This window comes from Gobius niger (assembly GCF_951799975.1).
Source record: "Gobius niger genome assembly, chromosome: 20".
NCBI classification, from domain to species: Eukaryota; Metazoa; Chordata; class Actinopteri; order Gobiiformes; family Gobiidae; genus Gobius; species Gobius niger.
The window spans coordinates 24,664,690-24,688,857 of NC_136871.1; the positions used below are offsets into that span (position 1 = coordinate 24,664,690).

The window sequence follows — 24,168 nt, forward strand, 5'->3', positions numbered from 1 at the left end:
GACCGGGGACGACTACAGACGACGAGGGCGGGACGTCGGCCACCGGGACTGACGCGGCGGGATGGAGCCACATAGCTCTCCACGCACGTGTCCCGAGGATGGCCCCGTGACCTCCACGTAGACGGACCCAGGATACCTACTGCAAGCACCTTAAAGCACGCCCTTCTTTTAGTCCCTTTTTAAGTTTTAACCTGGTCTTTTTAATTGTTTTTATGTCGACATTTTATTTTACCCATAGGCTATACATTAAATTGTATTTTTATCCTTTTAACCTGGTCTCCTCATTGGCTACACCACACCATGACATCTCCAGAAAGTCAAACCTGTGACAGACTTTTTGAAAAGCCACAAACGCATCATATTGTCCACAATGTCCTCTGACCCATTAAAACACAAACTATGTAATACCTATGTATGTGAGGGCCAAACGCAGAACGGCCAAAGTCCCATCCCAGGCGTGCTCCTCACGCTCCACAATCTGTTTTTCTTCCTCTTTGCTATAGTGCATTTTACTTAAGCTTGACTTCTTAAAGCCTTACTGCCGAACACTGCAATAGGACGAGATATTGAAATAACAAGCATTTTTATATTGTTATATCAATCGATTAATCAACCAATGGTTTTGTGTGGAGTTTGCATGTTCTCCCTGTGTCTGCATAGGTTAGTGGTTGGTTATAAAAAACATGTGCAATAGGTGAATCCTCCAGCCAGGTGTTTCTGACCACCAGCCTGGCTCCACATCATGGAGACGGGTCCCCGAGCGCCGGCTAATGCTGGCAGCTCACTGCTCCTACAGGTCGCCCCATGCGATACTGAGGATGGGTCAAATGCAGAGAAGTAATTTCTCTACAGAGATTTCTCTACAGAGATTAATACAGAATCAGATTTAGATTTAGATTTAGAATATCACAACAGGAGTTGCCTCACATGGCTGCACCGAACATCAAGGCAATAAAACAGTTAATAAGACAATGTAAAGTTGAGGTGAATTAAGTTACCAGGCAAACATAATGTCCACCCAAGTGTCAGGAGCAGGTGGCGTGGGTGTCCCCTGTCCTTAGACTCTCTTGCATGTCGAGGAAAACCTCAAAAACTATTATTGGTAAAATAGACCTCAAAACATGTGTCTTACCGTAAGTGGGTTTGTCTCTCCTTCGAAAGGCGGAAGCAGAACATCACCAGCTGATATCAGGTAAATGTGTAGAGTATCCTCCTGTTATGTCATGATGTCACCACTTAACCAATGGAATTTAAGTCCTCTTCACAATGATGGGATTTAGCCTCTGAACTTTGTACAATGCTCTTTATACCATATGTTTGCATTGAAATGTTTTCCGTATAAAAAAAAGGTTTATTAACATGAAAATGTTGAAATGTTTGTCTTGAGATAGTTCGACCTGTGCACTGGGATCACCTCTCGGATTAACCAATGACTGTAGTGAGCCCGCCCCCTTCATTTACATATGGTGAGAGAAATCAAGAAAAGAATAATGTAGGGTGTGAAAATAAAACGTCGACTAAATATAAAGGTGGAAATTAATTAATATATAAATAAATAAATGAAAGATTAAATAAATGCAGACAGAAAATAATGTCTTGAACAAAAAAAAAGACACGTTTAATAACTTATATATATTTACTTAAGCATCTAGGCAGCAAAAAATAATAATAATTGTAGGACTTTATTATATATAATATATAATATAATTGTTTGAATCATTATTCAACAATATATTTATTTATTATTTTGGCAGTTTTGGTCCCCCATAAGTGGAAGAAAGAATGGATCTTATTTTGTCTAGAGCTTTTCCCATGATGTGTCATCCAAAGAGTTTCAGACAAGGGAAGGGAATTTTTCATTCAATCTATACTTGGTGATTGTAAACAGCCACCGTTGCCTCTGGGGACAGCAGATTTATTTCTTCTGATTTTTATTTTATTATTCATTTACGCAAAATTAAAACCCCATAGTGACGGGTCGGAATTGGACCATAGACATCTTTACAATGATATTCTTTGGTCATCATTTTGATCAGGGTTTGGGACTTCTGCTTTGAGTTGTGGTGCTTCTTCAGAGACAAGTTGGACGTGTTTCAAAAAGTGGACCACAACAATAAAGAGCTGCAGTTAAGAGCAGTCTGTCAGCCTCAGAACAGACTGAACCCAATCCTGTCCAAGTCCTTAAGTGTCCCCATTACACCTCCTGTCTGAGTACGAATGGGGTTTTATGGCACTAATGAATTGCAAACAGAGGACATCAGACTCCTGGGACCAGTTGTTTTTTTGTTTATTTCAAGGTTGATACTTCTTTATTGAGCCACAAATCGTATTGCTTTTTTTCCCTTCAGTTTCGTCAGTGCTGCTTTGTTATAGGGCTTTACACTGATGTGAAAAGGCTCTCTGAAGTTTGGCCAGTGACCTTGAGCAGTATCAAGTTATATAAGTGTCAAACGTTTTCCACAATGTCTACCCTTCGTCAAACGTTTGAAACACGATGGAAATGCATTCTATGAACTATTTTTAGTAAGTTCAAATTTGAAGCTTTTTTGAGATGGATGTTTCCTTGGGATTGCTGGGTTACTGAGCATGTGAACTCTATTTTAGATGGTATTTGAGTGAGTCTTGTATTTGTCCATGCCCTTGGTGTTTTATTTTGACATGTCCTGACGATTTCGCATTACCTGCCCCGCCCTTGTGTTTCACCTGTTCCCTGTTCATAGTATATATAGGCTGCTTCCAAATTCCACCAATAACAGCTCCTATGTCCTGATCCTCGGTCCTATCCCCTTGTCATGTGAGAAGGTCAACCCTGTGCAGTTTTAGGAACTAGAGCTTCAGCTGCGTTTGCACAATCCGACCGTCCTCACCCAGCTGCGGAAACAGCAAGGGAAGTGACATCATCAACAGCTGTTTCATGAAAACTACATCCACCATATAGTATTGGATTACAAAAAAAACACTCCTGCAGCTACTGACTTTAATGAGATGAACATAAATGGTAAATGGACTCAACTTATATAGCACTTTTCTGCCTTTATCAGGCCCAAAGCTCTGTCTCTCATTTGTGGGATCTGGGATTTGAACCCACGATCTTCCGATCACAAGACGACTTCCACACCTACAGCTTCATCACAGAAATGAAAAATTCTTTGGTCAAATATTCCACCAAATCCTTTGGTTCATCGTCAGAGAAAGATGGCGCATTAAAGGAATAGGCCACCGTTTTTACATACTGAGATATGTTCTTACCTAACCTTAGTCGAGTTAATATATCCCCGTCTGGTCTTTGTCTGTGCGCTCTGTCACGCAAACGGAGCACATACGCAGCCTCTCCCACATGTCACATAGCTCCGAAAAAGCTCACGATAGAAGCTACCAAGCTCTTCCACGTGTTCCCTATTTAAATAAAGTTACGTGAAGTGTTTTCATGCGAAGTATATTTACACAGAAATGTAACATGTCGATTTTATAAGCAGATAAAAAGGGGAACTATATTGTGAGGTGTAGTGATATGAGGAGCACAGCGTCCGCGCAGTAACTCCTAAAGACTTTCCCCTGCTCACTTCCGTCAATAACCTTTAGGAGTTACTTACGTGCTCCGTTTGCGTGACAGAGCGCACGGACAAAGACCAGACGGGTATATATGAACTCGTCTAAGGTTAGGTAAGAACATATCTCAGTGTGTAAAAACGGTGGCCTATTCCTTTAACACACAGTGCGCTCTGTGCCTCCGCTGCGCAATGTCTGCAAAAGCACAAACTGCCTTTCATTTAAGCCGTTTACTGCGGCGGCTTTTATAATTGAATTAAATGTGCGGCTGTCAATCAACAGTGGTTCCACATGAATCCCTCGAGGGCGGGGTGGCACATAGCTCCTAGCCGCCGGTGAGGAACCTCCACAGGTCCCTATGCTAAAGGAGATACCATAGGAAGCATCCTTTCCCTATCTCCTTTCTAACTGACAGCACTATTCGGACGCTTCTTATCATGGCGGACGCAGATGCACATCCAGTTTGGGCTTACACCTCTAACCAATTTGTCCGATTCGGATGCACCCTTACCCCCTCTGTTTTCCCTTGTCTTTGTTGCTTCATTGTGTGTGTTTGTGTGTCATTATGCTCAGTGTGTGTCATGTTCTGCTTTCCTTTCCTGCTTGTAAGTTTTTGCTCTTAAGTATGATATAAGGGATCAAGTATAATGTGCAAATTTTATACAAATGAATGAGCCTAAACAGTCATGAATGTTTGAAGTCCGAGCTTAGATTAGAAGTCTAAAATTCAGATTGTAAATTGTGAGAGTTCTGCAAGGAGCTGGACCCAATACATTTGCCATATGCTGCTTTAAGTATGTTTGAACAATGTGTGAAAAGTGACAGACTGTTGTGCATTGAGGCCGAGCTCGCGCTGTAGGTGTCGGGCATTCACTGCAGCTCCTGCCCACTCGCACATGCCTCTACACAGACGCACAAAAACACACACACGTCCTACACAAACATGCATGGGAGCTCTGTGGATCATCTCACACTAACGCATGTGCTCTGCCCCTCAGCCCGCGCTCAGGAGAATGGGCAAATCTGAAAGCCAAATGGACATCATGGAGAAATCGAGTAAACCTGGGAAACACCGCTGGACCGTGGCTGAGATCGGGCTGTCCGTGCTGCTGCTGCTGGTCAGCTGTGCCTTGGCGGGGCTCGTGGTCCTCTACACGTCGGCAGTGAGAGGTATAACCGGACGGACAAGGAGAAAAGACTCACAGCACTGTGGCACACTCTGTAAAGTCAACTTTTGTCTCAATATTCATCCTTTCTCTCTGAAGCAAATGCTTAATCGAAATGCTTTATTTACTATTTAATGATTGTTATTTGTGTTCACTGACTTGACAGAGCCAAATGGAAAATGTGTGTTTTAATTTTATACCCACGATGTGCACCAAATCATAAACAGTCTTGTTTAGAAAATGTGCCATAGAAATAAAGTGGATGTATTGGATTGGCTCAAGTCAAATTGGGATGCCTCCAAATAAAAAGATAAAACATAATTGTTCTCTAAATATGCAAATTGCAAAGATGCTTCAAATGGCTTCAAAGGAAGATATTCATTCTTTTAGAGCCTGCAAAAAATCCAAAGCAAAAACTTTGGTTCTGTGAGTCTACCCCAAGGGCAGCTGTGGCAACATATGCAGTTCACCATCATGGGGTTTGGAGTGACTGAATAATGAACTTGTGCTAGACAAATAAGATTCCGTCCCTATTCCTGAACTGGAATATCGATGTTGGAAATGCTACTTGTATCTTTAATGTATGTGCGACGCTTCCTTACATTCAACTGAAATGACACTTTTGTTTGCTGGTAATGAACACGCGCTCCAAGGTAAATGATTACTGCGCAAAAAATGCGCTGAGGTGCGGTCGGACATACCAATCCATTTAAAGACGTACAGGGGTGAGCATGAAAAAAACTGCGCCACACTTGAATTTGATTGGCACAGCCTTTTACCAGTTCTTATCAACATTTAAGCGTGTGAGTATGAATCAACATGCACAATCTGATAATCCTCCAGTTGTTCCTGAATCCTGACCTAACCTGGCTAAAGACTTCCCTACAAATTTCCCTACTGGGACAAAAAAAGTGCGCCTTTACCTTGCCTGGGTGGCATGTCGGCCTAATTTCGAGAAGGCAACCCTGTCTCCTCATCGAAACGAATCCAGGAAACGCTTTTGTAATCTCGCATTATGTCGACGGAGAACACATCCTGCTGACATAATAATGTGTTGTGCAATGACACCAAACATCATTCTGCTCTGTCTCTGGTGTTGGTAAAGAGGCCCATTTGCGACACTTGTGTGGTAAAAATAACATGTCTGTAACACACTGTTGGATAACCCACCATTATTTGAGATTTGAAGCTTGCCCTCCCTCGAAGAAGCCTGCGGTTTGTCATGACCTTACAGCTTACGAAAACACTTGTAATCACAGCATTTACTCTGAACATCCCCTCCCCATGTCTGCAAATAAACATTTTCCTGTGTTTTTCACAGAGCAATCTAGCAGGCCGAATGTGGCAAGTGTGTCCAGGGGCTCATCACTTGAAGGTAATTCTTTGCTGCTTTTGGGCTTGTTTTCCAAACCCAAAGCAATAATATGGAAATATAGTCATGCCTAGTTGAAACCACGCAGCCCAGCATTTCTTTACGGATGTTGTTATTGGTGAAAAATACCTCTTAATAAAAATGTGTCTTTGACTCTTTACTATGAGTGTGGTTGCTCACCCTTCGACCTGACAACTTTGGATGGTGCTGTTTTTGCTTTGACGACAGGAAGCCAAACGTCCTCTTCTAAATTCTGTTTTGATCACCCGAGTCGTGCTTTCAAACTCTTAATCTTTGAATGTGATTTTTACTCCTGGACCCCGGAGAAGGACCGGGGAAGTGGGCGGGGCTGTTGAGCTCTATAGATACAGACAGCATTTCTGGAATCGCCCATATATGGTCATTTTGAAAACAGTTAAGGGGGAAAACAATTTTGAAAAAATGTATATTTTCTCTAATTATTCAAAAACTACTGTAACAAATGCTGAATTATGAACATAGTTTCTACTAAATAATGATACAAAGACATGGGGAGGAGCAAAGTGGTTCAACAGCCCATAAATACATGAATAACGGAGAATGCTAACTTGATGCTATATGTTAGCATCGGGCTAATGCTAACGGTTAGCTAGCGCTTGCTACAACTGCCGTTTTTTCACTTCTACTGCACAATCTGCTGTGAGAAAATATCCATATGGGCCCGATTTACACTTGAATTTATTTGTATGTGATAAATAAGTTGATATTCCACCAGAAAATGGCTAAAGAGAGTGGAAAATTGCGTTTCTCTAAAGATTCTATTTTCCCCCTCGGCGAGGCCACGCCCCCTTCTATGACGAGATGCCGTCTGTATCTATAGAGCGTTTTCCCATGATGTCGCCTGTCCAGAAGTCGGCCATGATACATTACGATACATTAATATAATCCTTACATCCAAGGCTCTCCTTTCAAAACAAATAAAAGCACCACAAAGTTTGAAAGGGCGAAATGGTGAACTATTTCTCGGCTGTCACAACAGATCAGCCGCAGAAAATCATTTGCAGTATCACTGTTCACCCAAAGTTGTGCAAAATCAGGGATTGCAAGCCTCAACCAGGATTTGGATGGGGAAACATCTGGATAATATTTGAATTTGCTCAGCTCAACAAATAGGCAGTGTCTATAACCGTCCGATGGCTACAAACTCTTTGCTATTCTGCCTTCTAGTCATGACAATGCATAAAAAGGGGTTCACCCTATAAATCACCATTTTCTTTTGCACTTGGTAATGCTTTGAGACTGATTAGATATTTGACAAATTTGATTGTCAAATAACAAACCATTTTACTCACCTAACCCAAACCATTTATCAAACCTTAACTATGATTGTTTCTCTGTTTCTAAACCTTTCATGAAAACGCTCTATAACCTGGAATGTTCCGCAGTGTGGCTTTAAGGCGAGACACTGCAGGTGAATAGGGGAAAAATGTATATTTACAGATATCAATTTGAAACTGTTGCTGTCGATCACTGGCATAAATGTGAGAAAAAAATACATTGCAAGTTTTCTGTCATTTTATCTTTTCATATAAGAACAAGGTGTTTTATGCCTAAAAATGCCCCAAATTTCCCATCTTTCACCAACGAAATCTGAATAATGGATAGAGCTACATTCAAATTTATGGTTTCATTTTATTGATAAATGAGATACCAACACTTTCTCAGAGGGGATTTTGGATTTCTTTTTTAGTTTTAAAATAAGCTGTTTTTTTGTGTAAAAATTTGTAAAAAATAATAATTTTCGCCTCATTTTTTGACATTCAAAACTCAATAAATGGGGCTTAGGGATTAAATAACAAAAAATTCCTCTGAAAAAATCTTCCAAATATTGTTCAGTCCAAGGCTGGAAAATGTGAAGTCTTTAGGTCCGACTGACGTGGACATAGTGTCGCCACAATGACAGAAATGTGTGTTTTGAGAAAAAGGCCCTTGAAATTGCATTCTCCCATTTAAGTCTATGGGGGAACATTTAATCAGCACAATATTTAAACATGTTTTTGTGAAGATTAGGTATATTTTCTGTTTCCGGGTGAAAGCTTGTATGTTCAGAGACCAATTTGGCCCAAAACCTGAAAACTGAAAAAATTGAGTTTTGCCTGTAGTGTCTCCCCTTAAATCTTCTTCCACATGCTTCATTTTGATAGCCCAGGGCTTAAATAGCATTGTAGCATTGTTCAGTATCGCTAATGTTTTTTTTAAAACCGGTTACTTACTCGTTCGACGCAGCAACCTATAACTTTAGATACTTTACGGTGTGGCTCTAATGGCCCTTCGTGATGGCGTCCAGTGTTATAATTTGGCCCAGGCCTGGTCAGCAAGACGAAAAAGAGAAATAACGGAGGATGCTGACAGACATTATCAACCAGTCCCCAATTGGCGCACAATTAGAGCTTTGCACAGGGTTTTCTCAGCGTGTAATGACTTTCAAATTGTCTCTCTTTCAGGCCAGCAGGATCACTCAAGCTTTGAAAATGTTTGCACAACGGCCGACTGTGTTACCGCAGGTGAGCGATCGCAGGACAAATCTAAAAAAAAAACCGAAGAATTTGCATTACAGTATTTGTTTTATGACTTCTGTTTAAATTGAAAGGATGAAAAAATACAAAGGGCTCTAAATTTGCATGCATTTTTGGAGTTTTGTTCCTGGTGTCGGACAGTCCTTTACATTCACAGCACTTGGCATGTTGAAATGTTCAAATCTTTGCCAAAATCAGTGTGATCACATCCCAATGCACTATACCATTTCTTGTCTTTGTAAACCCGTTCTGCTGCTTTTAGCCGCTCGCCTGCTGCAGAACATGGATGACTCGGTGAAGCCCTGCGACAACTTTTACCAGTTCGCCTGCGGGGGCTGGCTGGAGCGGCACGTCATCCCCGAGACCAGCTCCCACCACAGCGTCTTCGACATCCTCCGCGACAAGCTGGAGATTGTGCTTAAAGGTCTGTGGTCTGTGAGCCCATCACCTCTGCTCTATCTCCAGTAACCAAACCACCTTGGCCCCTCCACTATCTCCTCTTCCACCACCGCTACCACCTCCTCCATGTTTCTATTGATTGGTCCCCTTAAGTCCCTCATGGTTGAAATGTTTTGTGGTTGTGTAGGCACTCTGGAGACTCCGCATGATCAGGACAGAGACGCCATCAAGAAGGCCAAAATGCTCTACAGCTCCTGCATGAATGAAAGTAAGAATGGACATATGTTGTTTGGTGTCAGATGATTTCGTTAGCATGCTAGATTTAGCATACTGATGCTGCTAATCGCGGCACTTTGCGCGGCGATCTAAAATCGGAGGTTGAAACTAACTGGTCTAGTTTAGTTTATTCAATCAGGACAATGTGCAGTTACATTAAAAAGATGGCAATAAGCGCTATGCTAGTTTCCATCGGTAGTCCTACACAATTAAAACTCAGCGATTGCATTTTCCTGGTTCTTAGCTTTCCAATGATATACAGCATACATATGTCCATAAGTAATGTTTTAAAGGGGGTATTATGCTTTTTTTCAATTACATAGCACCAGTCTATATCACACTACAATGATTACCAAACCTTCTGTTGGTCTGTAAATGCAGTAAATTAGAATAACTGCCTTGTAATAAATTGCTCTCCTAAAATGGCTGTAGTGAATGTCTTGAAATAGGCCTCTGTCTCTTTAAGAACCTCTGAGCCTTTCCGACACGCCCCCTCCACACGCTGTCTGTGGCATCAGTGGGGAGGGGGTTCTGCTGAGGAGCAGTGGTTGGTTACTCGGCTGGTGACGAAAGCTCGGAGGCGTCTCCAGGAGGTGGGGGCGTTCCTAGGAGGACTCAGGCAAACCTAAAATGGCTGCTATCACAGTTTTTACAGATTACTCAAAAATATGTGAATGTGCCAAGGCAACACTTCAGGCATGTTTTTAATGAGGGAATGACATAATAACATGATGTAAAGCTTGAAAAAGTCAATTTTACCCCCCCTTTAAAGCAGTTGCGCTTATGGCCTCTAGGGGCAATAGTTACTTAGTACTGCTTTAAGTCGTTGAGAGCCAAAACTGGTATCGGTTCAGTATCGGATATTTGTAGCCGAACCTTTTATTGTATTTTTTTCTATATATCGCCTCCGATATCGGTACATCTCTAATCAGGAGGTAACACATTTGCTTAAAGCAAGGGTATACGACTAGTTCATTGTCTTGTATCAAAGTTCTTTTGTCTTTATGTATCACTTGCAAAGAGTGTATTTGGACACTTTCTTTCTATGCCAGTCTGATTCGTCTGACTAAAGCTAGGCCTATTCAACTTCCCTGGCTGGGTAAAAACTATTAAACTTCCTGAAGGTTAAGGCAACCCAACTCAACTGTTGTTCTGATCACTGTGACATCAAGATATTGAATTTAATCTTTCATAGGTCTAATAGAGCAGAGAGATTCTCAACCTCTTCTGAAGCTCATTGAGAGTATAGGAGACTGGCCTGTTGCATCAGACGACTGGAGCAACACTACAGGTATCTACTATCTCATTTCAATATCACCCCCACATTAGTCTAAGAATACCCCGAATTGGAGACATCACACCAATCCAGCGAGGATATTTTAATTGTATGTAAATTTCCATCGTTTTCAGCCGTGTGGCGTCAATAAACAATGGCAACGGCATTTCTACTGGTTATTATTGCAATTTGTTTGCTGCTGAATGCAATCTCAATGCCAAGCTATTACAATAAGCATCTTCATTAAATTGCTAGAAAAAGGCATATTAGCAGCTCAGGAGAATTTGCATAGTGTTATGTTCCATGCATACTAAAAACATTTGCTTTCTGAGCACATGTTGCGCTAAAATGGATATCCCCCAAAAAGCAACTGCTACAGATCGTTATATACCTATTTACAACTAAATGTTCAATTTAAAGCTCACACACTGGGTTATTACCCCGATCAGTGTTTGCAAACCTTTATTTTTTTCGTTTCACGTACCCTGTGGACCTTTCAGTTATACTTGAAGTACCCCTAACTCAAGGGTGCTGATGATTATTTTTGAACGAGGCCCAGTAAAGCTCAAATAACCTTTAAAAAAATATTCATATCACCTTCTCTTTTAGTGTGAAATAATTCCAAGTACCCAGCTAAGTGCTCCTGTACCCCCACGGATCACAGTATCCCTGGTTGAGAAACAACCTCCTCATGAAACTGCTTCTTTTTTTTCTTTTTTCTTTTTCTTCACCAGATGAGTTTTGTGTGTGAAAACAGATTAAATAGATGGATTCTCATTTCCAAGTGACAGTCTCCTCAAATGGCCCACTCTGCACTTTTCAAGCTCCCGGCCACTTTAATTAAATGCAATCATTGGCTGCGGATTTATTCAACAGGGGGATTTACCAGCTGTAAAATGTGCAAGAACAGCAATAAGTGCCTTTGTATTGCAATTAATAAATGTCCCACATTCGGCGATTTTCAAGCTTTTTGGAAGACCTTGACTTTGCTTTTTCTGACTTAAAACAATGTGTGCGTGACGAGAATGGGTCAAGTTTACCAGCACAAAAAAGTTTATGAGCAGGTGAGTAAATACCAAACCAACAGATGTCAGTCACCAGTAAGAATGTCCCTGTAAGCGAAGGCAATCGGAGCTTTGAAATGATCAGAGTGAATCCCAATAAAAAAGTCACTAGAGCCTGGCACGGGCTTTTTTTTTTTCTTCTTTTCTTTAACTCTGTGCCGTTCCGTTTTTTTTTTCAGAGGAGGTTTGGAGCCTGGAGGACACTCTCGCCACTCTCACAGCTCGCTTTCACAAGAAGGTTGTGCTGGACATGTACGTGTGGACAGACGACCGCGACTCGCAGAGACATATCATCTATGTAAGACCAAGGAGTAAGGCGCTGTGAAAAGTCTGGAAGTGAAAAAAGAAAGGAAACAAAAAAAAAAAGCATTAACCATTTTGTTGCCCAGATTGATCAGCCAGGACTGGGAATGCCATCGAGGGATTATTACTTCAATGATGGAAACTACAAAAAGGTTAGACTTGTGTTTAAACAATCCTTTATTCACTGGCCACTTTATGAGGTTCAATTGTGCGCCTAATTAAAAACAATGCCGCATTTCCTTTACGTCTCTCTAAGCGCTATTCCTTTCCTTAAATGCTTTCAGTTAATTCCAAACACATTCATGGTGAGCGCCTGTTATGTCATCAGCTGATATTTGCACTCCCAAACAATAGATAAAAGAGGGCATCGTTTAGCTGCCCGTTATCACGTAATCACAGATGTTCGCGTTTGTCGCCATTGCCCCCCCCGCAGGTTCGAGAGGCTTACCTGCACTTCATGGCCTCGATCGCCAAAATCACCCGCGAGGACAGGAACCTGACGCAGGACGACGAGCGCGTTTGGGAGGAGATGGTGCAAGTGCTGGAGCTGGAGACGGACATCGCCAACGTGAGTTCCAGCAGCAACAGGAGGAGGGGTGGGGGGGGGGGGGGGAGAGAAACCTCATGGCCTCAGGAAAAGTGCATGTCGACAATGTGGGGGGGACAAATGAGCAGGGTTTTCAAAGCTTCCAGTAAAAGGGAGAGATCGGCGGTGGCACATTGAGCACATGTGATACCGGAGGAACGTGAGCCAAGCTTTTAGCGAGAGTCTGCGGCTGTCGGGAGCAGAGCGATGAATGGTTTCGATGAATGTGACATGTTTATTTGAATGCCGCTCTGAAATGGTACCTTTATTTTTTCCGGGTTCTGGGCAGGCCACGTCTCCAGCCGAGGAGCGCCAAGACGTGACAGTCCTTTACAACAAGATGACTCTGAGTGAGCTGCAGAGCACGTACAGCTTTAATGTGAGTGCGATTTCGTATAATTACGTCTTGTGACATGTTCAACAAATTGCTTCCATACACTGAAAGAGGGGGTACAACATGGCCGCCACCCAAAAAAAAACAGGTCATGAAATGTAGTTCGGATGGTGATGTGGTTTAGGGCTGTGCAATTAATCGAAATTCGATTACAATTTCGATTACAACAGTAAACGATAAACGATAATCACATTTTTTTTTTTTTTTTTTTACAATTTTATTTATTTTATTTTTTTTTTACTATTTTTTTTTTGCAAAGCAGACTTGCGTTATTTCAGGCCGCTGTGATTATTTTCCCTTCGCTTTTCACGTGCCATGGCTCATGCTTTTGTCTGACGTAAAAACAAACAGCACTGTGTGATGATGTCATCAGGCCGCACTGCTCAGTTTACTTGTGCAGGTGTGTGGGTTGGCCAGCAGGGGGCAGGTGTGAAACAGGGACCTCTCTTTAATCAAGGCGTACTTGAAATCATTTGTACTTTTATGACTGTCCAGAAAACATAAAGTGTAGTGTAGTGTTTTGATTAATAAATAAATAGAATAAAGATAGACTTTTTTTTTTAAGGCAACAAATAATCGTTTGAATAATCGTGATTTCAATTATGACAAAAATAATCGTGATTATTATTTTTTCAATAATCGAGCAGCCCCAATGTGGTTTCGTTTGGTTTAAAAGCCTTTTGTTTGTTTTGTTGTTTTTGCTTGCCAGGGTTTTAATTGGACCAGATTTATCCAAGGCGTCCTGTCTAGTGTGTCCCTAGAGGTCCAGTCGGAGGAGGAGGTAGTGGTCTACAGCGCCCCCTACCTGGAGAAGATGAACGAGGTCCTTTCCCGACACAGCGCCAGGTCAGTTTAACCTCTTGCCGCCTTAACCAAGTGTGTTTTCCCCCAGTGCAGCTTTACCCAAGTCTAAAAGCTTCGCGACTGGAGAGCAACAGTGCAAGACTTTTTATTTACTTTTTTTACTTATTTTTGTCACATTTTTGCCACGTTTTCATCTCTTTCTGCCACTTTTTTGTTACGTTTTTGTCACATTTTTGTTGCTCTTTTGTAGCTTTTCCGGCACTTTTCATCACATTTTTCATCACTTTTTCATCACATTTCTGTTGCTCTTTTTTTAGGCATTTTTGTTGTGTTTTTTTGACACTTTTTCGTCACTTTTTTGACACGTTTTTGTCATGTTTTTGTTGCATTTCCATCCTCGTTTTCATCTCATTTTTGCAGCCATTGCCTTTTTGTTGGATTTTTGTCACATTTTTGTCACATTTTTGCCACGTTTTCATCGCTTTCTGCCACTTTTTTGTCAAGTTTTTGTCACCTTTTTGTTGCTCTTTTGTTTTAAGAGCTTAACAAAATGTGAGAAAAGATTTGAAATGTTTTTGTATTGTTGATATGGCTGTTCTCTCTGGCAGAACTATGCAGAACTACCTCACGTGGCAGCTCGTCATCGACAGAGTGAACAGCTTGAGTCGACGATTCAAAGACGCCAGAGCGCGATACAGAAAGGTACGAGGCTCGGAAAATCCTCAAATAGTTTTACAATCGCTGCCCACGCGGTGAGAGCGGTTTGGTTTTGTCACCAGAATCTCTACGGGACGACAGTAGAGGATGCCTGGTGGCGTGAGTGTGTCCGTTACGTTCAGAACAGCATGGAGAACGCAGTGGGCGCGCTGTACGTGAGGGAGACCTTCGCTGGAGAGAGCAAGCGCATGGTGAGGTGGTTTTAGATGCATTAAATACTTTGACAGGGCTCAGAAAGGTTTTGGATGATTTCTATTTGAACAGTTTGATGCTAAAATGGTGAATATTCTTCTCTGATTTCCAACAATTAAGAAGTGTGGTTGTTCACAGGTGAGTGATCTCATTGTTAAAATCCAGCAAGCTTATGTGGAGACCCTGGAGGAGCTGAGCTGGATGGACGTAGCATCGAAAGAAAAGGCCCGAGAAAAGGTACAATGATCATGTTTTTCCCAAGTGGGTGTCCAGTCAAGCGACCCGAACCGCCATTTTTGTTTTAAATAAATGACACGCGACGAAAGGGCCGGAGGTGGCTCTTTCGCCATGAGATGTGCCAATGAGGATGGATAGGTTTGTTTAGCTCTCAGTCGTACAGAAGTTTTTCCCATGTGGCAAAAGATGGTGGATGGTGTGTGTGTGATTCTAAAATACTACACTTTTTTCAGGCAATGTCAATAAAGGAGCACATTGGCTACCCAGATCACATTCTGCAAGAGGACAATGAGAAACTTGATCAGGAATACAGCCATGTAAATACCATACAGGACAACCCATTTTGACAGTTTTCTTTCGACACTGCTTTAATTCACTGTTGTTATTCTGTTTTGTTCAGTTAAACTTCAGCGTGGAACATTACTTTGAAAACATCCTCGAGAATCTGCGCTCTGAGGCCCACAAGAGCCTCAAGAAGCTCCGTGAACCCGTGGACCCAGACCTGTAAGAGCCTCAGATTCTAAAACAGTACAAGGCAGGGTTATAGTTTGGACTTCAGCCATATTACAGATAATGTTTACTTGGTGATACTAATAGATTTGTGCAAGTTGAAGATAGTGTTGCATGCCAGATATTTGATTACTTACAGTACTTGTTCTTACTTATTATATCATGTCCCTTTAGGTGGATCATTGGTGCTGCTTTGGTCAATGCCTTTTACTCCCCAAACAGAAATCAGATCGGTAAGACCCCCCTTGCAGATTGTTTGTTTTTGTTTTGTCTGTCCTCAAATTTCATTTACATAAAAGCTTCACATCGTTTAGAGTTGCCTCAACAATATTGACTCACATAATGCAGTATTTATTCATGTGTTTAGGTTGTGCGCTAAATAGCATTAGTACCAGTAGTAATGTTGTTCGCCTTGGTCATAGACAGAGAACCATAATTGAAAAATTGTATTTGCTTCTTTACTAAGACGTACTTTACTTATTATTTCACTCCCTTATTGGAAATGGACACAAGATGTGGAATAAGAAGTGATAGCATTCCCATAACTAAGCAGCCGCTCTGTACATAAGGGCCACAAGTCTCAGTTCAATCCATAAAATATGAAACTCTCTCTCTTTCTTTGTTGATGTTTCAGAACTTTTTTTTCTTCTTTCCTTCATGAAATATTCACATCACTGGTGTAAAACTATAGTTAATTCCCCAGTAATAATTACAAAAAGCTGCAAACCTGTCAATTGCGCTTTAATGATGTTTGTTGCTGTGGTTAATGACTACTAATGTGCTGGTACTTGTTTTGTTGAAGTATTTCCCGCTGGGATCCTGCAGCCGCCTTTCTTTAGCAAACACCAACACCAGGTGCTGAACTTCGGTGGAATAGGGATGGTCATCGGGCACGAGATCACACATGGCTTTGACGACAACGGTGAAACATTTTATTATTTCACTTTAAATCCTCTTACAACTAGGGATGCTCCGATCTGATACAGATATCAGATATCGGAGACGATACTGAAAAAATACCATAGCGGGTATCGATACTAAATATTCAATACTGAACCAATACCTGTTTTGGCTCTCACTGTTTTTAAAACTCAACTTTCACCAACTGAATGTAAGTGAATCATCGCGGCGCAAAATGCTGTGGTTAGCTGCAGCATGCTAATGCTAGCTAGCAATTAATCAAGGCTGGGATAGAAACTATGGTTGGATCATCTAAAGTAACCTAATAAAATAATATTTGCCACTGTTGGACAAGCAAAGAGTTTGTCTTTTGGTTTATGAAATGCTGTTAGATAATAACTAATCTAACATATTATAACTTCATATGTAATGCACAAGTTATAATGATCAGATTTATGATTTACACTTTATGTGAGTTGTTTATATGAATAAACCTAAAGCCTGAGTCACCTAGCCGAGGATACTTAGTATAGAAAAGTCTTTAATGTTTTTTCATTACAGTTTATATGTCATGGACAATTTATAAGCAACATCTCGTTAGCAAGAAAAGATAAGACACCCTGAATCGGCGCATCTCTATGTACAACATTGCATCCTTTGGAAATCACAGCTCTTTTTACTGTCGTCGCAACATTTTTGCTTCACATGAGCAGCCTCAGTAATTACACAGATATTAACTACGTTAGATAAGCTGTATTTTCACAGTTAAAAGGGAATAATCCTCCATAGAAGTCTGACCTGTCCTTTAGAATGATGGTGTTGTCACACACTTTGCCTCATCTGCTTTCATCCTGCAGGTCGCAATTTCGATAAAGACGGAAACATGTTGAACTGGTGGAGTAATTATTCGGCCGAGCATTTTAAGGATCAGTCCCAGTGCATGGTGCAACAGTACGGCAACTTTATCTGGAAACTCGCCGGCGGGCAAAATGTGAGATTTTTTATTTTTTTTCCATCGCGCGATTGACGTATAAAAGAAACCAAGAGTGCCAAATATTTGTATATCCGTATTTATTTATTTATTTAATTCATTCTGTGGGTTATTCCAGGTCAGTGGCATCAGCACTTTAGGAGAAAACATAGCAGATAACGGAGGAGTGCGTCAGGCGTATAAGGTTTGATATTTCCTATAAAACACCATCATTGGTACAGCAGATGGTGTAATTAGCAGTATCTTTTTCTCATTAACTCTTACAGGCCTATCTGAAGTGGGTGGAAACTGAGGGAGAGGAGCCTCGCCTCCCCGGTATAGACATGGATCACAAGCAGCTTTTCTTTCTTAACTTTGCTCAAGTAAGTGGCCATTGTATTAAATTGTATTGTGTTCAAATCTTCCGCCATGACAGACGTTTGAAATTAATAAATGATGGGTCTCTTTTATACCAATTGACTGTATCCTTGCACGTCAACACACTACATGGACACATTCATCATTTAAGTAAGGAACTGATTTTGCACTAATCAGTAAAAATGCTGACTTTAATGAGCTTATTTGAATGTTCAAATACAGTACAAGTAAAAGCAATGGAATAGGCTTGCTTGCTGAATCTCAACACTGATTTTTTTGTTATTTTAAAGCAGTGCTAAGTAACTTGTTTACCTTAATAAATCCTCTCCGTAGTCCCTCTGGGGGTAATGCAAGTGTTAATGGGATGATTGGGGGGGGTCTTTCATCTCCCCGTGTCTCTGGGCAGAAAACCACTATTGCAACTTTGCAGCCTCCGGGTCAAAGTCACCAATACACACTAATGGAATCACAAAGAAGAAGCTAACAGGCTAACGGGCAAAGCTAGCGCCACTTAAACAGTACTTACAGCCAGGTTTCAGTGAAAAAAAAAATCTCCATTGTGTAATTGGATGTACAATATCCGTTTCTCCCTTTGTCTTTTCTGTCAGCGTAGTATTTACTCTCACGGACAAGGGTAATAATGCGAGTAGAATGTTTACCTGTAGAAAATGCATTTATTAGATTTCAGTGTCAGAGTGCTATGTTGTAAAATTTGTAAAGTAATTAAAAGAAAACTGTCTGGTACAGGAAGTACAAGCGACCTTGACAGGATTGACACGACTTCAAAACCATGCCAAGAACACTACCTCTTCTTGAGACATCTTTTTTTTCATTGTAACAAGAGGCAAATATAATTCCATCATCTGGAGTGGGCAGATAGTGGATGTTCAGAGGGGCAGAGTAAACAGTTTGACAGAGACAGGCCGACACCACCCGGGATCTTTGTTTACTTTTGGGCCGCCAAAGCAAAGACGGAGACCGTAAAGGGAAACCCCTCTAATGTAAAGAAATGAATTACATTGATTAGATTTACAACGTTTGGATTCTGTCCCAAAAAAATGAACAGAAGCATTGCCAAGAAACCCAGTCTTTGTTGCTCTTGCTTTTACATTGGCCAGTAGATCTTAATCTGTGGCCTGCTGTAAAAGTCTTGCCAGGGTCGCCCTCGGCAAGATTGAACTTTTGCTAAATTTGTTGTATTTTGACTATTTCCCAGGGTGTGTGTGGGAGTGTTGCATGTCTTTACCAACACTGATAACTAACCTACGCCCTGCCCTTCATGTTACACTGTGTATATGTTTTCTCTCCAGGTGTGGTGTGGGGCGTATCGACCGGAGTACGCAAGTCAGACCATCAAAACAGACTCTCACAGTCCTTTAGAATACAGGTAAATATTATCTCCATTTAAATGTTCAACCAACCTACATCACAGGTCACACAGTGCTGTCAGCCAATTTGAATATAATAATAATAATAATAATAATGCATTGGTTTTATATAGCGCTTTTCTGGACACTCAAAGACGCTTCACATTGCACTATTCATTCACTCCATACTCGGTGGTGGTAAGCTACTATTCGTTAGTCACAGCTGCCCTGGGGTAGACTGACAGAAGCCAGGGCAGGTCTGCGCCATCGGCCCCTCTGACCACCACCAACCACTCACTCACACACTACATTCGCTAGTGTCGATGTTGCTATATTCATTTAAGTGGAAGTGCGTCAATGGACAAAGGGCTTAGGTTCCTCCTGGACTCTCCCACCTCACCCAGTGGGACAGAGCCAGTATACCTGGTCTATGGCAGGTCGTGGTGTAGAGTTGCGAAGAGAGGCAGGGACAGATTTAGTACGGGACCTGGAGACATGAACTCTCAACACATTGGGATTATATTGGTCATGTTTCGCTACGTGCCAAAAGAGAGCCAAGAATGCCAGTGAGGCACACGGGCAAGTGTGTGGCAGAAGCCTTCTGTAAGGCTATGTTCTGCAAAAGGGAACAGAAAAGTGTTTGTGAAGGGCAAATACCACACCAAGATGACGACGGGCAAAGATGGAGTTATCAATAAGGAATGTCAAGAATGGGCAGCACGAGAGGTGGTTCACTGCAAAAAGTATTTAACTAAAGCAGTATAAACATCTCAATTTGAGCATAATAATCCAAATTTTAGTTGTTTTGACTAGTTAAGAAGTTCTTGGGCATTTGTCCTAGATTATTTCACTTGTTCTGAGATGTTTCTGAGATGTTTCTGAGATGTTTCTGACTCGTTTCGATACATTTCGTCCTTATTTCAGGTGATTTTCTTTGCCAATGGGGTAAGAAAATTGGTCTTATCTCATTGGAAATTTTACTTTCTTATTTCAAGCGAGATTTACCCTAGAACTGGTGTGAAATGTCCTCAAACAAGCAAAGTAAACTTGGTCCGATCAGGAAAAGTGTCTAAATGAGTGAAAACCGCTCAAAACAAGACACATTTCCTCAATTCAAGTCATTTAAGCCAATGCTTGATATTTACTTTTTGTAGTGTTGGCTGTGCAGGGGCTACAGAATATCCTAACAAGGTTCTATTAAATCACCTGTACACATTTGGCATGAAAAGTTTACCAAAATGCTGCAATTTCAGTGATAAACAACTCTTTTTTCTGCTATGATGCCATACATAAAGCTCAGAAGCTCCAAAGCACTCATTTGAACTAAATGGCACAGGTGTAGGAATCTGGGTGATAGAGAGCTTTGTTAATTGTATGTTGACCATAAGATCTGGCAACTCAAGTTAATTTTGAAGTGAATTAAAATGTACTTGCAGATTGCAGTTTTTGTCAGTAAAATCAACAGCTACCGTGAACATTTTATATTATACCTGGGGGCACAATAAGGTCATGTTTATAGTCAAACAAAATCCTGCATAACCTACCTAAGACGGTCTTCTTCACTCTTTGCCGTGTTGGCCTCAGCTGCTTTTTTTTTTTTCGTCTTATGAAAACACTCACTTTATTACAGAACTCCCTCCAGAGCAGACTGTTGTTGTTGTGCCAATTCATTAAAGCAATCAGCGGCGTACTCTCAGTTCCCCGCGCTCCTCTCAGCCTCATAACATCCCCCAGAGGCCACGCTGTCCTTCTAAAACCGCTTCTGTGCGTTTTTTCTTCAGGGTCCTCGGCTCGCTCCAGAATTTCGAAGCCTTTTCCGAAGCGTTCCAGTGTCCGCGAGGCAGCGCCATGAACCCAGAGCAAAAGTGCCGGGTCTGGTAGAGATCGTAAAAAAGACAAACTGTAAACTCAAATGTAAAAACTTGCTTTGAAAATGCTTCTCAAGCCCGTCGGGATATCGAACTGGTTTTAATCGTCAGTGCTGTGCAAAAGTATTAGCGATGTTTTTTTAAGGAAAAATGGACAAGCTTCACAATGTTGAAGTACCAAAATCAAATTAGAACTAATCTGTCTTTCACAACGTCCGATTTCTTCACACCTCTTTTAAGACTTTGGCGCAGCACTGCATCTTGGACAGCTTGGAAAGAACCGCATAGCTGACTCTCGAAGTGGCCATGTATAAAGGGATGAAGCTGCCGACTGCCTTTGAGCCTTACTCGAGCAAATATGATTTTAAAAAAAAGCGTAGTTTTTTTTTTTGGTGATGTACAGTATCAATCCTTCATTTGAATACATAGTGATTGTAGCCTAAGCTTGTGATAAATGAACTACAGTAGCATTAGTCACACTTGGACAGCCCGGTCACTCGCCGTCGCAAGGCACAAAATTACCTACAGACTTAAGACTGTTAAATCTCCGCAGCTTTTACCCTCATTAACATCCAACCAAAGCTGCCGCAGTTCGAGAAGCTTTTGTTTTGAAACTCGCATAAGCTAATGCCTTTTTCGTTGTGTTGCCACGGAAAAAAACAACAACAAAAAAACAGTGCCAATATTTTGTTCGTGTCTTACTGTCATATTAACAGCCTGAAGCTTTTTTCAAACAAACTGGAGACTGTTATGCCGGTAGTCCATTTAATGTCTGGACAACTTCTCTTTTTTTTTTTAGCATTGTTTGGAAATGTATTGAACCACATTGCCGTCACAAGGAAAACCACAACATTTTGACATGACGGACTGGTTTTTGTATGCACAATAGCAATTGGTCCCATTTTAGTGGCACACGCCTGTTCTACGGTATATTATTCAGGTGCAACATTACTGCGAAAGGATAGCCAAACCTTATGCTCTACTTGACAGCGGCCAATTACACAGAAAAAGCCCTTACTCAGACACACACACACACACACACAGCAGATGAAGAGGCTTTCTGATCTCACATTGATCATTTTGGTGGAGATGAAAGCAGAGGTGTGTGCGGTGAACCCAAACTAATATCCCGCGGACTCGCACAGGACAATGAGCGCAAACCCCGGACTGTTATTGTACCTTTATGAAGCGGTAATGACAGCGGCATCAAAGGGCAGCATTGTGCTAGAGGTGGCCCGAGTCTAGCCGGGGGTCATAGGAACGGGCTCCCCGCCGAAGCTGAATGTTTTTGATGTTTTCTGGTCACTGGTTAGAAGCCTCGTATGCGCGACTGTTACGTCTCGCCGACTGAATGTGCTTTTTGAACGCTGCAAAAAAGGATTATCCACATTAGTCAGAAGAATATCTGAGCTACCGCTACCGTTAAGCTTTATTAATAACCAAAATTAAAAGTTTACTTAAAGCAGTACTAAGTAATTTGTTTACCTTAATAAATCCTTTTCTTAGTCCCTCTGGGGCTAATACAAGTGTTGATGGGATGATTGGGGGGTCTTTCATCCCCCCCTCTCCAGTGTTAACTTTGTCGACTAAAATATTTAGTCTTAATTTTAGTCAAAAGACTAAGACTAAAACTAAATTAAAATATGTTGTCAAAATTAACACTGCCCCTCTCTGGCTAGAAAACCACATTTGTAGCTTTCCCTGCTCCCACTTGGAGGCACCAATACACACTAATCATGAAGAAGAAGCTAACAGGCTAACAGGCAATGCTAACTGTGGGCTAGCGCTACTTCCACAGTACTTACAGCCAAGTTTGAGTGAAAAAAATGATCTCCATTGTGTAATTAGATGTACAATATCCCTCTCTCCCTTTGTTTTTTCTGTCAGCGTAGTATTTACTCTCACGGACAATTAATGAGTAAAAAATGCAACATGCTACGACACCTGCAGTGCCTCTAATGGCCTCTAGGGGTATGAGTTACTTAGTATTGCTTTATTATATTATTTCTCTTTAAATGAGAAAAAAAACAGTGGACTCAGTAGAGTTTGGGGCTTAAACCATTGCCATCAAAATGACCTTAATCAACAGTAACGATCATATCTTGATTTCAACTAATTTTAACAAATGTGGATGTAAATGTCTCTTTACATATCTCTTCACACATGTAGTCTCGCCAGCTAGACATTTTCACCTTTCGGAGGTATAATGGCCCGCCTTCAGCGATTGGTTACATGTGGCTTTAAAGGGCATGTCACAACAAAACACAAAAACTAGATCTCGAAATAGGATTCTGATGTTTGGCTGCGATTGGTCAGAACAGCTATGCTTTCATGGAAACTGTGTTGTTTATTCCAAAAGAATGTATCAATTTTAAGTAGGTTTTGAAACAGGGTTAATATAAAACACCTTAGCGTTCACCATAAATCTATACCAAGCACCTGTAATTTGTGATTGTCTGCCTAACCATATTGTGAACAAGTGCTTGTTACATATTCTCCACTTCCATTAAGAACTTAATGAAAGATTAATGAAACATCAAGGAGTGACCATTGCTTTGAAACATTGAAATGGTGAAGGTTTCTCCACGGCCTTACATCAGGCTACTCATAACAAAATTGAGGTTGAACCTGAAAAACAAAACAAAAAAACATTGTTCATTCTGTCTGATCACAATCAAGTCCCAGTGGTTGTATTTTTGAATAGTGTTTTTAGCATTTTGAGATCTGCCTTCTGGAATCCATCCTAAGAAGTGCATTGAGTTCTTCTTTGTGACATAACGTGCTGTATGTGCGATTAGAAGTAGTGTTTTCTGTTGAACTCATTATTACAGGTGGGAGGCAGGTTGCTCTCAGGCAGACTGTCTCCTTTTGACACGTGACCGGGCGCATTCACAAAGGACTCTTTCTGCTAAATGTCATTGCTGGTCGTGGGGAGCCATTATAAAAACATCAAGGCTTCTGAAAGGCCTTGTTGGATGACATGCTGGAGGTGAATTCATAAGAAACCATGCGGCATTTGGCTCATGCACAGCAAATGCTTGACATGCAAACTCTATCTTTCTCATAGTGGGTGAATTCTGGCAAAGGATGTACAGTGCTGTGCAAAGAAGTGTTACATGAAGAGTAGGGCTGGGTACTGGTCTGTTTTATCCAACATCAAGTGTTACATGAAGAGTAGGGCTGGGTACTGGTCTGTTTTATCCAACATCAAGAGTTACATGAAGAGTAGGGCTGGGTACTGGTCTGTTTTATCCAACATCAAGAGTTACATGAAGAGTAGGGCTG

General features: G+C 41.2%; 1 protein-coding gene across 1 annotated transcript in view; it reads left to right on the plus strand.

Moving 5' to 3' along the window:
* Positions 1-20,906, plus strand: part of mmel1 (membrane metallo-endopeptidase-like 1) — a 28,299-nt gene extending 7,393 nt beyond the window's left edge. Inside the window, exons 3-25 of the mRNA XM_079578297.1 lie at positions 4,548-4,719; positions 6,037-6,090; positions 8,571-8,630; positions 8,905-9,066; positions 9,229-9,309; positions 10,513-10,608; positions 11,837-11,955; positions 12,047-12,112; positions 12,394-12,528; positions 12,836-12,925; positions 13,650-13,786; positions 14,353-14,446; positions 14,524-14,652; positions 14,792-14,890; positions 15,124-15,207; positions 15,291-15,394; positions 15,575-15,633; positions 16,203-16,322; positions 17,158-17,291; positions 17,410-17,475; positions 17,558-17,653; positions 18,959-19,035; positions 20,797-20,906. Of these exons, the coding sequence (XP_079434423.1) occupies positions 4,563-4,719; positions 6,037-6,090; positions 8,571-8,630; positions 8,905-9,066; positions 9,229-9,309; positions 10,513-10,608; positions 11,837-11,955; positions 12,047-12,112; positions 12,394-12,528; positions 12,836-12,925; positions 13,650-13,786; positions 14,353-14,446; positions 14,524-14,652; positions 14,792-14,890; positions 15,124-15,207; positions 15,291-15,394; positions 15,575-15,633; positions 16,203-16,322; positions 17,158-17,291; positions 17,410-17,475; positions 17,558-17,653; positions 18,959-19,035; positions 20,797-20,896 (2,319 nt within the window). The 5' untranslated portion in view covers positions 4,548-4,562 and the 3' untranslated portion in view covers positions 20,897-20,906. The remainder of the gene's footprint in view (positions 1-4,547; positions 4,720-6,036; positions 6,091-8,570; positions 8,631-8,904; positions 9,067-9,228; positions 9,310-10,512; positions 10,609-11,836; positions 11,956-12,046; positions 12,113-12,393; positions 12,529-12,835; positions 12,926-13,649; positions 13,787-14,352; positions 14,447-14,523; positions 14,653-14,791; positions 14,891-15,123; positions 15,208-15,290; positions 15,395-15,574; positions 15,634-16,202; positions 16,323-17,157; positions 17,292-17,409; positions 17,476-17,557; positions 17,654-18,958; positions 19,036-20,796) is intronic.
* The last annotated feature ends 3,262 nt before the right edge of the window (positions 20,907-24,168 follow it).